Genomic DNA, 14,909 nt, shown 5'->3' with positions numbered 1-14,909 from the left:
GCCAATGTACGTCAACACAATGGCACAGGCAGGCACAATCACGTAGATGTACGTGCCTGCCTTCCAGCGGGTGGGGGGTCCGATCGGACCCCCTCCCGCTGGTTACGGCGGTCCGGTTCGCTCCAGGAGCGCTCCGTGATGAGGGGATGGCCGTTGGTTTTCGGCCACCCCCTCTGGATCGCTCCTGGCCAATGAGAAGCTTCCTCCCACTGTGTATTGTTTACACAGGAAGGAGGAAGTGATGTCATTCTCCTCGGGGCGGTCTTTTTGACCGGACTACGAGGAGAAGACTAATAGTAAGTGTGCACCAACACTACACTGACATGTAGGAACACACAGGCACACAAACCCCCCCCCCGATCCCCCCCCGCCCCCCCTCCCCCCCAGTCACAGTGTCACTGATTGCATTGATCATTTCTTTACTGATCAATGCATTCAGTTCAGTTGTGACAGTAAAAACTGTCAGGACAGTTAGTGTTAGGTCCAGGGTAGCCCCCTATCACCCCCCAATAAAGATTTAACCCCCTGATTGCCCCTAGAGTTAACCCTTTCACCCCCTTTTGCCAGTGTCACTAAGCGATCATTTTTCTGATTGCTGCATGTGTCGCTAGGTAGCTAGTTATTTTTTTAGGTTCACCGCCAGGTTTTTATATCGCTAGGTACCCCGATATACTACCCAATAATGGTTTTAACCCCCTGATTGCTGCTAGTTAACCCTTTCACCCCCTTTTGCCAGTGTCACTAAGCGATCGTTTTTCTGATCGCTGCATTAGTGTCGCTACAGTCGCTAGGTAGCTAGTTATTTTTTTAGGTTCACCGCCAGGTTTTTATAGCGCTAGGTACCCCGATATACTACCCAATAATGGTTTTAACCCCCTGATTGCCGCTAGTTAACCCTTTCACCCCCTTTTGCCAGTGTCACTAAGCGATCATTTTTCTGATCGCTGCATGTGTCGCTAGGTAGCTAGTTATTTTTTTAGGTTCACCGCCAGGTTTTTATATCGCTAGGTACCCCGATATACTACCCAATAATGGTTTTAACCCCCTGATTGCCGCTAGTTAACCCTTTCACCCCCTTTTGCCAGTGTCACTAAGTGATAATTTTTCTGAACGCTGCATCAGTGTCGCTAGTGTCGCTAGGTAGCTAGTTATTTTTTTAGGTTCACCGCCAGGTTTTTATAGCGCTAGGTACCCCGATATACTACCCAATAATGGTTTTAACCCCCTGATTGCTGCTAGTTAACCCTTTCACCCCCTTTCACCAGCGATCACAGTATAAGTGTCACTGGTGACGCTGGTTAGCCAGTTAGTTATTTAGGTTCCCCGTCAGGTTTTTATATAGCGCCAGGGACCCCCATATACTACCTAATAAAAATTTGAACCCCCTGATTGCCCCTAGTTAACCCTTTCACCACTGATCACCGTATAAGTGTTACGGGTGACTCTGGTTAGTTTGTTTTTTATAGCATCAGGGCACCCACCATTTATTACCCAATAAAGGTTTAACCCCCTGATCACCCGGCGGGTGATATCAATTGGGTTTTAGGGTCAGGGTCTGCGTCGCCCCAGGCAGCGCTAGGTTAGTGCCAGTACCGCTAACACCCACACGCAAAGCATACACCTCCCGTAGTGGTATAGAATCTGAACAGATCAATATCTGATCTGATCAGATCTATACTAGCGTCCCCAGCAGTTTAGGGTTCCAAAAAAACGCATTGTTAGCGGGATCAGCCCAAATACCTGCTAGCACCTGCGTTTTGCCCCTCTGCCCAGCCCACCCAAGTGCAGTATCGATCGATCACTGTCACTTACAAAACACTAAACACATAACTGCAGCGATCGCAGAGTCAGGCCTGATCCCTGCCATCGCTAACAGGTTTTTTGGTAGCATTTTATATTCAAATCCGGAAGGCAGTGCTTGGTTTTCGGGGTCCCGTACGTGGCTAGGCTCCCAAAAAGTCCCCCACATGTGGTATCCCCGTACTCGGAAGAAGCAGCAGAATTTATTTTGGGGTGTAATTTGACTTCTGCCCATAGCATGTGTGAGCAATATATCATTTAGTGACAACTTGGTGCAAAAAAAAAAAAAGTTTGTAATATTCCTGCAACTTGTGGCAAAATATAAAATATTCCATGGACTCAACATGCCTCTCAGTAAATAGCTTGGGGTGTCTACTTTCCAAAATGGGGTCATTTTGGGGGGTTTTGTGCTATTTTGGCATTTTATGGCCTTCGAAACTGTGATAGGTAGTGAGGAGTTAAATCAAAAATTTGCACCCTTAGAAATCCTGAAGGTGGTGATTGGTTTTTGGGGTGCCGTGCGCGACTAGACTCCCAAAAAGTCCCACACATGTGGTATCCCCATACTCGGGAGAAGTAGCGGAATATATTTTGGGGTGCAATTCCACATATAACCATGGCATGTGTGAGCAATATATCATTTAGTGACAACTTTTTGTAAAAATTATTTTTTTTTTTTGTCATTATTCAATCCCTTAGGACAAAAAAAATTAATATTCAATGGGCTCAACATACCCATCAGCAATTTCCTTGGGGTGTCTACTTTCCAAAATGGGGTCATTTGGGGGGGGATTTGTACTGCCCTGCCATTTTAGCACCTCAAGAATTGAGATCGGCAGTCATAAATTAAAAGCTGTGTAAATTCCAGAAAATGTACTCTAGTTTGTAGACGCTATAACTTTTGCGCAAACCAAAAAATATACGCTTATTGACATTTTTTTTACTAAAGACATGTGGCTGAATAAATTTTGCCCTCAATGTATGACTAAAATTTAGTTTATTCGATTTTTCTTATAACAAAAAGAAGAAAATATCTTTTTTTTTCAAAATTTTCGCTCTTTTTCCATTTATATCGCAAAAAAAAAAATCGCAGAGGCAATCAAATACCATCAAAAGAAAGCTCTATTTGTGGGAAGAAAAGGACGCAAATTTCGTTTGGGTGCAATATTGCATGACCGCGCAATTACCAGTTAAAGCAGCGCAGTGCGAAATTGCAAAAAGACCTCTGGTCCTTAAGGTGTTTATTGGTCCGGAGCTGAAGTGGTTAATAATGTCATCCAGCAAGGCTCCAAATAGCCGCTCACCAAGGAAGGGCAAATCCATCAAGGCTTTTTTTAGATGCCTGGTCTGCAGACCAACATTTGAGCCAGATCAGGCTCCGCAGCACCACTGCTGATACTGATGCTCTGGAGAGCAAGGGAAGTGTTTCCAAGGCCGCGTCACAGACATACTTAAGGCCGTGCACTAACTGGTATGCTAGTTCCACGCAGACAGGAGAAGACTGCTGCTTCTCCAATTCACGGTGCAATAGTTTTGCCCACTCAGTAAGTGTCTGTGATACCAATGCTGTGGCCAGTACCGGTCGTATCACTGACCCCACTACAGTAAACATGGACCGGGCCACTGCCTCGGGCTTTCTGTCAGTAGGATCCTTAAAGGGGTTGTAAAGGTAAATGTTTTTTCACCTTAATGCATTCTATGCATTAAGGTGAAAAAACATCTCACACTGCCGGCGCCCCCAGTCCCCCCGTTTTACTTACCTGACCCCTCGAAAATACCGCGCTCGCCCCCGCCGTCCTCTTCGCCGCTCAGCCTGGCCGCTGATTGGCTGGAGTGGATGGATTGAAAGCAGCGCAGCCATTTGCTCGCGCTGCTGTCAATCACATCCAATGACGCAGCGCGCCGGGGGGCGGGGCCTTGTGATAGAGCGAGCGGCTATAGCCGCCGGCTGTATCACGGGAGCGCGCCCGCAGTGCTTCTCACCAATGCGAGGGAGCTCGCATTAACGTGAGAAGCACCTGCGGGAGGAAGCAGAGACAGCCGCCGAGGGACCCCAGAAGAGCAGGTTCGGGGCCACTCTGTGCAAAACGAGCTGCACAGTGGAGGTAAGTATGACATGTTTGTTATTTTAAAAAAATAAAAAATTTTACTTTACAACCCCTTTAAATGCAGGAGTCCCTTCTGCCGGGATCGTGGTTACTTTATGTAACCTGGATACTTGGGGGTCCATGACCAGGGAAGCCAAACATTTTTTAAGAAGGCTCTCCTCAAAGGGGTAGCGCACTGCCATTCTTTTTGGGACCGAAAAGGTCAGTTGTGGGCTTCCCCATTCCTTGTATATGAACATATCTAAATAAGTCAGATACAAAAACACCTTAGGTGTACGGGCTGGCTTACGGGACCCAAAAGGGACAACTACCTCAGCAGAGGATCCTGCTGCATCCTGTATTTTCAGGGTAATACAACTGTGATAAGTGCTCCAACTATCGCTTTGTCCAGAGTGGACCCGGAATCATCCTCGCTGTCCAATCGGTCCTGGTTAGCATCCTCTGACACTTCAGAACAGGGGTCGCCGGTCACTGCAGGGCCTGAGTCTAAGTGAGAACCCTCCGCAGAGGACGGGGGAGCAGGTGCTGCTTTTTACCGCCTTTGCGCCCACACACCACCTCCACCCTGGCAACGAACGTTTCAAGGACCGCCGACAAAGCGTCCAAAGACACTGCACTGTTTGCAGATGAGCCCGTTGCAATTGCAGGGAGATCTGGGGAAGAAACGCAGTTTCTGACATCATGCTGACCCACCCTGTCTGCCACCCTTGAGGACTTAGGACAAGGTGCTCAATCTCACCCTCCTAGCTGCAGCAGACTGAGGGGCCCCCACTGCAGGACTCACCATCCTGAATGAGTGCTGTGCTGTTACAGATGCCTGTGCCCAGTGTCAGCTCCCAGGTGTCCAGAACAAAAAAAAGCGCTGTTCTGAGGTACAGGAACTAGCGCTGTGGAGAAAAAACACTCTGAGGCTACAAGAAAATGGCCCCGGGCGCCTTATATAGAGAAAAATCACAGGAAATATGGCCGCCGAATTTCAACAAAATGGCCAACGAACAACTGTACACAGAGAATGTACACAGATAATGGCGGCAGCACACACAGAGCACACAGACACCAGCAGAGAGACCAAAGACAGCCCAGGGACACAGACAGCCAGCGCAGCCCCCAATCAAGGATCAAAGCCCCCCGGAGGACCCCTGGCTTAGGCACACACACCGCTCAAACAGCCCAGTCATGCAGCATCCCCCAGAGGGGGGAGGGAAAACAAGGACAGGGAGAGAAGAAAAGGAGGAGAGGGACCCCCTAATCGACCTCCCAGGGAATGACCAGCTGGTCTATCCTACCGAGGCAGGAAGAGCTGTACTTACCATCCGGATGAGCTGGAGGCACCCCATCACAGACCCACACCTGAGCAGTACGGGGTGGCTGCGGGCCATGGCACACTGTGACAAAGACATCTGTAGTCCGGTCACCTGTGTGCCTCGGTGCATTGCACTCACTGGCCTCCCCTGCAGCCTGAGGGGCATGTTGTGGCAGACCCAGTGCTTTGCTGTGATCTGCACACGCTCGATGGCCAGGCTGGGGAGACTACAAAGATCTATATTATCCAGCCTGTCACCCAGCCTGCTGTTGATAGAAGATCACAGGATCTTAAAATCTTGCACAAAAGGCAAAAATTCTGAAAAAATCCCCAGGACTAATGGTCCCGGCAGGGAGCCTAGGTCCTTCTCCTTCACTAGGCAGAAAAAAACTGAGCTGCAGGAAGCAGGCTGAGGGATTGTTACCAGAGGGACCGCCCCCCTGGGCGGAACTGTACAGTTCTGTTGTTTTTCACATGTATTACATGTTCTGCCTAGTCCTCTCCTGAAGGTGGCGTAATAACCCTATGGTCAAGATTAATGGAGCTGTGTCCGTCAATGAACGAAAGAGAAATAGGGGATAGATTTATGGCATTTTTATTATTAATTTTTTTTTTACCAGTAATGGTGGCGGTCTGTGATTTTGGTGGACAAATCGGACAATTTTGACACCATTGGCATTAATACAGCGATCAATGCTATAAAAATGCATTGATTACTGTAAAAATGTCACTGGCAGTGAAGGGGTTAATACTAGGGGCGATCAAGGGGTTAATGTGTTCCCTAGTACGTGTTATAACTGAAGGGGGGAGGGGAATGTGCAGGGGAGATGACAGATCGCTGTTCATACTCTGTATGAACAGACGATCTGTCTGTTCTCCCCTCAGAGAACTGGAAACTGTGTGTTTACACACAGATCCCAGTGCTCCATGTGACAGCGGCATTTGCGGGAGCTCGACGGCGATCGTGACCGCCAGGCACTTGCATCAGCTCTGGGGGCGTGCGCCCCCTACTAGCCACAGGGCAAAGCGACGTTACATAATGTAGTTTCTCCCAGACGTGCCATTCTGCCGCAGTATAACGCCGACACCTGGTCGGCAAGTGGTAAAGATTGTGAGAGGGGTTGAATCAAGGTCGCGATTTTTTAATGATTAATCGTGCAGCTCTATGTCCAGCCTAATAATATTCTGGAGGAAAGCTTCTTATCCAAGACCCTTCTTAGCTCAGGATATAAAAGAATATAACCCATGCATTTATATATAAAAAAGAAATGTAGGCATTACTTTTTATGTCGAAGATGCCTTTTAGCTTATCCAAACCACTTCTTCAGTTCTAATGTGTCAGGAACCTCAGCATATACATCCACACAGATAACACAGGCACCTTAAAGCTGTATTAAAGCCAAAATGGATTGTATTGCAGCTTAGCAATTTTTAGATGTGGTGGCTGCATTTGTTTTCTTTTTGGGGCTTTCTATCCTTTATTTTCACCTGGTGATCCTGGCAGTAAGTCTAAAAGAAATAAAAATCCTGTGAGCCTCACTGTACCCTTGTGCCTAATGGACACCACTGCTTAGCTGCATGCGTTTAAACACGTCTCATACATTCGTGCAAATGACAAAGTAAATAGATAAATTTAACGCCACGCTAAAGCGCACTACAACATGGTAGCCTGTATTCTGGACTATCAACTTGTGTACCTACAGGACCATGTACTAATAAACAAACAATCAGTGAAAGATGCATATAGACAATTATTAACCTTATGTGAATAATTTTAAATAATAAATAATAAATCACTCCTATAATCCTAAATAACCTGTGATACTTGTATGGTTCACTGGGGGCATACACAATCCCCCTATAACTCAATAAATGATTTCATGATAAATAAATAAATAAAATGTGCCAAACTTATTGTGAAACCATAAAAAAACATGTATGAAGTGCATATACAAAAGTCAATTCCATAAAAATATTAAATTCCAAAAAAGTAGTAAATTCAAAAATAGGTGCTTCTGTGCCACAGTCCTTATTGTGAACATTTTGTAACAATCCTGTGAATAGTTCAATCGAAAGAACGTATCAAAAGTGCTTGTGCGTGAAATCCAGTTATATTGTCATCAATATGCTCTTATATTCCTTCATGCTGCAGATCATGCATTGGTGCAATCCGGTGACCCCTTAGTAATGCACGCTCACCTTAAAGCGTGTAGCAGTAAGTCTGTTGCTTTTCAAAAGAACAAGTTCTCTTGTAGATGTAGCAGTTAGAGGACTGAGACAAACCATTTACTTCTGAAAGAAGTGCTTGCAATGATCATCTTTTATTTATTTGTGTATACCTTTACCACAAAAGGAAAAAAACGGTTGCTGTAACTGCTTAAAAAGTGTTAGCTGAAGTTCAGTTTCAACTTGTTTTACGTATCTTAATCAGCTATTCCATATAACACACCTCTCCCCCTAGTCTGACAATGCTGCTGTCCAAAGGTGCCCCTGTGCTCATTCATCTAGAGTGGGGGCACTCTAATACAGGAGGTGTGTCACTGGCTAGATCACCAGGTGAAAAAAGCCTAAAAAATAAAACAAATGATTGCTAAGCTGCAATATATTACATTATTAGTTTTGAGTTTAGTACCACTTTAATCCAATCACCATGGAAAGACAGATTTTGATTGTCCGAAAACAGGAAGTGTGAAAATTGCAGAACCACCCTGTTCTAGTTACTCAGTCCCATCCCTTGGGGTTTGGAAGTTTACATGGGTGCTAATCAATCGATTTACATGGTAAAAGGTGTAATTTATTGTTAATTTGGGATGGAATATGTAACTAGAAAAAGAGTGGTTACTTCATTTTCACACACCCTGTTCTCGGACAATCAACATCTGTCTTGACACATTCTATGCTGACTGGATTAAGGTGATTGTGCTGTGTGCATAAAACTGCTGGGCTATGTTCCTGACACTCATTATGCCCCGTACACAGAATGTTGGGAGACATTTGCTGGTACAAAAAATACCAGCCGACATTCTGCCCGTGTGCATGTCGGTCTGTCGTCAGAAGCTGGACATTCAGCCGTCTTCTGTCGGACGTGCATGTTAAAAAACCAGCAGCCGCCCCCCTGTCAGAACACAACTGCTCAGCGGGAGAGATCGCTGTACTAACCTTGCATGGTTAGTACACCAGCTCCCGATTGGAGCTGCCAGCTTTTTCCGTGCAACCCACAGGGTTGCATGAAAAAAAGCCTGTAGTGTGTACCATGCTTTAATATCGAAGAAGTGGCTTGTAAAAGCTGTGAAACATCTTCAACATTACAGAACAAGTTGATTTGATTGTGATTCATACCATCTGTGCCATGACCTGGATGAATGAGAACCTTCACAGACATACAGTATTTTTTTAATACTATTATTTAGAAAAGTATTTAGCATTTAATGCATTTTTTTCATACAATAGATTGGGGGGGTCGGCAATGAACAATCTGAAACATTTGTGAAAGGGTTGATGAACTGAAGAGTTTGGAAACCCCTGCATATGAAATTACCTGTCATAGATTTTAGCAATGCGTAGCTCCCCTCTACCTTTTCTTAAGCTGATTCTTGTTGTGGAAGCATGTGCAAGTATATGACCTCCAATTGGCTTTTTTGGGTCAGCTTGAAAACTATAAATGAAACAAAACAAAAAAAACTTCTGCGACTTAATGATATATAATTTTATATTTAGAGAGTGAATTTAGACAGAGCAAAGAGCTGTGTAGAAGAAGATTGTTGCTTAGCAGTCTAACAAAAGGTCCACTTTGGGTTTCCTGGCACACACGTGTATTTTTTTAGTAATGCAGTACATGCAAGTCTTCCCAAACAGCGTTATATATACGACAGAACCACTGCCAGCACTGCATTCATTCTCTTAAAAGGTGTAAGTGTAGCTAAAATGAAAAAAACAAACAAAAAAAAAAACATTCAAATTAGCACTAGAAACATAACTTATAATCAGTAGGATGTTTCCCTTGTACTGATTCCTCTTCTTTTATTTGAAGTTGTTTTCCACTGAGCTACTCCATTTAAAGAAGCCATTACTACAGCTTCTATGAAAGTAGGATCTCTGAATAGAGGGCGTGAGGCTATCAATCATCTGAATACATAAAAATGAAATAGAATATGGGGCCCACTATCCACTGAAAGTGTATCAGTATTTAATTAAATGACACCGATTCGTCCCTGAGGACCGGACGAGATGTCTTCAAAAAGAATAGCAAAAAGGAGGATCAACCACAGTATATCAAAAAGTGACCAGGCTTTATTGAAAGACAGTACTATTATTACTATTGGTGATATTAGCACCAATTAAGTGGGATCAACCCCCCAGTGTACCCAAATATAAAAACCACATACAAAATGACAATGTTGTTACAATATGGCACCAACACCTGGGCCCCACACACACTTCATGCATTACCACATTGAAAGGGCTGATGCTGCTCAGAGTCACTAATCCAAGAGTATAATGAAAATTATTGAACTTCATTTTAGGGCCATCTAGTGGTGACAGATCATGTTGTAACTATTCATAGACGGGGAAAGAGGAAAAGGAATTGTACATGGCAAATTAAATATCCAATATGCAAACAGCATATATAAAAAAAATGTATATATATATATATATATGTGTAGCTCCCTGCTCCTGATGAGCAGACACTATTGTTTTTTTAATTTAATTATCTGAAGCTGTAATTTGGCTCAGACTAATTTCTGCACCAGTCCAGTTGGGTTGCACTGATTCCCAACTGACCGTAGGTGTCGCTGTCACCGTCAGTGGGTGTGGAACAGCAGCAGGCTGGATGTATTGAATACCGCTTCTTGCTCAGAAATGGTTCAGTGGGTGTGGTTTCCCTGCTGTGCATTCTGGGAGAGGGTATTTAAGATACCGACGTCATTTTTCTGTGTTCGTTGTTTTCCGGGGTCCGTGATCCCGACCCCAGGGCCCTCCTGGCTTGGGGTCTGTGTCGCATGGTCTTGCGCCTCAGGGTCTGCTGGCCCGAGGCTCTGCAGCTGAGAGTATGGGCCCAGGAATGTCTTGGGACCTACTGATCCAGGGGTGATCCTGTGCTGTCTCACCTGCTGGGAGAAGCTGAGGAAAGCTGAAGGATCCAGGGGAGGATTTTTCCAGTGGAGGACTAAGCGCAAGGCTGGTGTCTCTGGAAGAGCCTGGAAACTCAGTTTGAGGACACATCCCGGATCAATATCCTTACAGTATCGCTGGGTGGGCTGAAAGAATCAGGTACTGTATGGTAGTTCTTCCTAAAAACTCTCAAGAATCTCTAAGTTTAATTAACAAGTCTGTGGCAGAGACTTTGTTGTGCATCTACTCTCAAGAACCACTAAGTTTCCCTAACAAATCTGTGGCAGAGACTTTGTTTGGCATATCATCGGCTGCTAGGTCAAATGAGAGGGGCCTATCTGGTGACTGCTGGATCCAGTCTGTGGAGCTGTTTTGTCCTCTGGATCTGACTGATACCTCTAACCCGCAATTACTAGGTGCCTGAACTCCCCTTATCCTCTAACCCTCTATTGAAGGACTGTGTCTCGTGTCTTTCTTTGGTGTTACTCCTCAATAAATCTTCAAAAAGGACCACGTGTCTGATATATCTTCATTTGGGCTACTTTCCACGGGACCCCCCTAGGATGAAGAGCCGAGCAGAAGAGGTAACAGTAAGCCTGAATAAAACCAGCAGCTACTTCGGCTGTTAGTGCTACATGTGGGGGCTCGTACATCCAGGATTTGCCGTTACTCTCGTAATTGGAGGAAACTGTTTAAAGTCTACACAATAGAGGGTTTTTGACTGTGCCATGTTTTATTTATAAGGGGCTAATTGCGGGTTACTACCTGGCATGTGAGCTGTGGGTGGAGTCAAGAAAAGCCCACGAGTTACGTGACCAGAGGAGCCAATAGGAGGAGCTTCTCTGTCTATTTGCTGCATGAGGCACCGCGTTTCTGTGTGGGACACTGAAGAGAAGAGTCCATAATGTTGCTGAGAAAATGTTCAGAGTACCAGGATTACCATCTGTTATGGGACCCAGGATGCCTTCTGGGGGTACCACTATGAGTATCAGACTGCCTGAAACTCTGCTGACTGATACAGGAATTCGCTTGAGACCGCAGGGGCGTTTCATCCTGTATACTACGGGAGATGTTGAGGCCTCAGGCATGCTGTGCAACAGGTGCAAGGGACTGGTCGCCAACCCCCGCCCGTATATTTCGATGTCTGCATTGCGGGGAGTACCTGTTCGCAGTGGAGCAGCCTACCGTGCCACCTCGTGCCTATAGAATGGACTGGGCTACGGGCATCGCCACTGAGGAGACCGCTACATTTGCTCCTGTGGCCGGGCCTACATTTACTAAACCTACCCGCTGCAATCAGTGTTCCTGAGGGAGGTGGTACTGTGACTGCCCTCGGAGGAACAACCGTGGATATCGTGAAATCTGTTTCTTCCACCACCACTCACCTTCCTGAACTCCCCTTATCCTCTAACCCTCTATTGAAGGACTGTGTCTTCCTTTGGTGTTACACCTAAATAAATCTTCAAAAAGGACCACGTGTCTGATATATCTTCATTTGGGCTACTTTCCAGGGGACCCCCCTAGGATGAAGAGGTGAGCAGAAGAGGCAACGGTAAGCCAGAATAAAAACGGATGCTCCTTCGGGGGTTAGTGCTACATATATATATATATATATATATATATATATATATATATATATATATATATATATATATATATATATATATATACACATACACAGGATATGGGTGTAAGTTGTGGCGATTAATGCAAGAATGGCAGGTTATAAAATTTACTTAAAAATAGCCGTTTCATAAATACTTTTAACATTGTGCATTGTGATGTCATCACATTATACTAGGGTTCAAGAAAGATCTTGAGGCTTAACTCGTTGTTTAAGCCTCTAGGTGACAGACTGCCCAGCCAGAATATCCAGGACTTTTCTCTCCTAAGTAGAATAGTGTCAAAGTCACTGCTATGATTATTCAAATTCAGAACAAAGAACCTCTTAACTCCCAGGCCAGTGGGTTTCCCACCATGGTACGCTACAAAATGTTGTGATACGTGGGTATTCTCTTTTTGCTTAATGCTCTCTTTAGGTGTTCACCAGATCTGACGTGCAGCTGACGTTTAGTTTTACCTAAATACAGCTTTTTACACAGGCATTCCATGATGTAGAGAACCCACTTTGTAGCACAGTTAATAAACAGTTTGATCTCACACTCCTGTAGTCCTTCGAAGTCTGTGAAAATCCTAGATCGATCAACAGCTACACATTCTTGTTTTGTGGGCGATCAAACTCAAACTGAACTAGGGTGTCATTAAGATTCCTGGCACATCTTGCAACCATTTGGGGTCTTGAGCCAACTATGGCCTCCATAACATCAGAGCGTGCAAGTATGTGCCAGTGATTTTGTAAGATCTTACCAATTTAATCTCACTATGCACCATACTGAGTGCGGCAGGAGTAAACTCTTTCCCTAAAGCGTCTATAGAGTCCCTCTGCCTCACATCTATAATCTACCTTAGTGGAACAGTTCCTACGAATCCTGAGGAACTGTCCCACCGGAATCTCACGAATCAGTGGTTCTGGGTGGTGGCTGTCAGCAGAAAGGAGGAGGACTATTAGCTCCTTTTTTCTTCCTATACGTTTTGGTTACTAATTTCCCCATCTCCAGCCTAATGGAGAGGTCAAGGAATGAGAACTCATAAGAGTCCATCACATATGCCAAACTGATATTGTGACCAAGTTCCTCCTCAAATTCCCTGAATTCTATTCTGGAGCCCTCCCACACCATCAGGACATCGTCAATGTACCTTAGCCAGGTGTAGGTATGGCCCAGGTACATTGACGAGGCATAGACCACCTCCTCCTCCCACCATCCCAAGTAAAGGTAGGCTTATACCGGTGCCCAGGGTGCACCCATTGACGTGCCTCGTATTTGTTGGTAATTAAACCCTACAAATTGGAAAAATAGGATTTTTGTACTCACGTAAAATCCTTTTCTCTAAAGTTCACTGTCGGACACAGCATCTTCATCTTGACCTTAGGTTATATCGTCCCTTTAGGAGAGAACTAGGCAGAACATGTTAAAAAACAGCAAAACTGCACTGTACCGCCCAGGGGACAGTCCTACTGGCTATAACCTCTCACACTGCATCCAGCAGCTCAGTTTGTCAAAATCAGTACAAACATAAATAGGAGGGGTGGGTGCTGTGTCCATCAATGAACTTCAGAGAGAAGGATTTTACGGTGAGTACAAAAATCCTATTTTCTCTTTCATTCATTGACGGACACAGCACCTTCATCTTGACCTTAGGGACGTCCCCAAGCAGTGTCAACAAAACAAGGGGTGGGAACAGCAAGAAAATAACTTCACCCATAACAACCAGAGCTCCTCAACGGAGGAGTTGCAACCTTAAACAGCCGCCTGCAAAACCTTGCGGCCGAAGCAAGCATCCGAAGATGCGCTAACATCAACCTTGTAAAATTTAGTGAAAGTGCGGGCGGGCGACCAGGTCGCCGCCTTACACACCTGAGAAACAGATGCTTGATGTTGGAAAGCCCAAAAGGAACCAATTTCCCTGGTAGAATGTGCTGTGACAGGAAAGATAGGTGCCCAGGACAGGAAATGGTGGCCGACGAGACCGCCAGGCCCTTCTTCGGACCAGCCACTGATACAAACAGCGAGTCCGAACTCTGAAAAGGAGCCATAGCAGACAGATACACCCGCAGAGCATGGACCACATCCAAGAAATGCAAAGCAACCTCTTTGGGGTGTGACGACCGAGGACATAAGGACGGAAGCTCTCAGGACCTGGACTTAAACCTGGGACCTCAGCTGTGTCTGGCAATTAATCTTCTCACTGAGCTATCTGAGATGCTGGAGAGTGCCCTGTCAGATCCTTTAGACAACCCTGCCTTGTACCTTGATTTCAGCTGAACCTTGAACTCTTTGTATCAGCAAAGAGGTACTCACCGATGGCCAAGATGCAGAGAGCGTTGGCTGTTGCGACTCAGCGTACACCACCCCTGGAGGTGATACAAGGAGTGGGTTGCACCAAGAGGCACAAGCCTCCAGCGGGATACCTGACTTGTGTGAAGGTCTGGAAGAGGACTTGTGCAGGATGGACTGGACCAGAAGGTAAGTAGCCAGCAGGTCTGTAAAACAGGTAAAGAAGGTGTAGAAACAGGCTGAGGGTCAAACACAGCAAACAAAGTCAAACAAAGTAATCAGTCCTGGAGCCAGCAAGGCTGAGTGCTGAGGTTAATCTGGAGGCAGGCCGAGGGTCAAACACAGGTATCAGTCCGAGAGCCAGCAAGGCTAAGTGCAGAAAGTCTGTTAAACAAGCCAGGGGTCAGGTCAGGAGAGAATCAGCATAGTCTTCAGGCAATCCGGCTCACAACAGGAAGTGGCAAACAGGAAGCAGAGGAACACAGGTGAGCTGAGACAAACCAGCAACTTGTCTGTGTGCTAAGGATCCTTTTATAGGCTGGTCAGGGAATTCACGTTATGCGTGTGCTTGTGCGCACCCGGGCACGCCTCTCAGTGGGGCTGCGAATGTGCGTGTGCCGGAGCGCCGATCTATGGCAAATTTGTGTGCGTCTTTGCGCAGGGAGATGGTGAGTTTGATACAAATTACTT

The 14,909-nt window shown here is 45.6% G+C and overlaps 1 protein-coding gene across 2 annotated transcripts in view; it reads right to left on the bottom strand.

Moving 5' to 3' along the window:
* The window catches only part of DMC1 (DNA meiotic recombinase 1), a 791,183-nt gene that overhangs the window by 15,787 nt on the left and 760,487 nt on the right, over window positions 1-14,909 (bottom strand). For both annotated transcript variants that reach the window (XM_077450999.1, XM_077450998.1), the window contains one exon: window positions 8,750-8,866. In XM_077450999.1, the coding sequence (XP_077307125.1) occupies window positions 8,750-8,866 (117 nt within the window). The remainder of the gene's footprint in view (window positions 1-8,749; window positions 8,867-14,909) is intronic.

The sequence above is a fragment of the Lithobates pipiens genome, unplaced genomic scaffold (assembly GCF_037356315.1).
Source record: "Lithobates pipiens isolate NorthernLeopardFrog02 unplaced genomic scaffold, aLitPip1_a1.2 Scaffold_23, whole genome shotgun sequence".
NCBI classification, from domain to species: Eukaryota; Metazoa; Chordata; class Amphibia; order Anura; family Ranidae; genus Lithobates; species Lithobates pipiens.
Note: the sequence above shows the minus strand (reverse complement) of the source record. Positions and strands in the feature narration are given on the sequence as shown.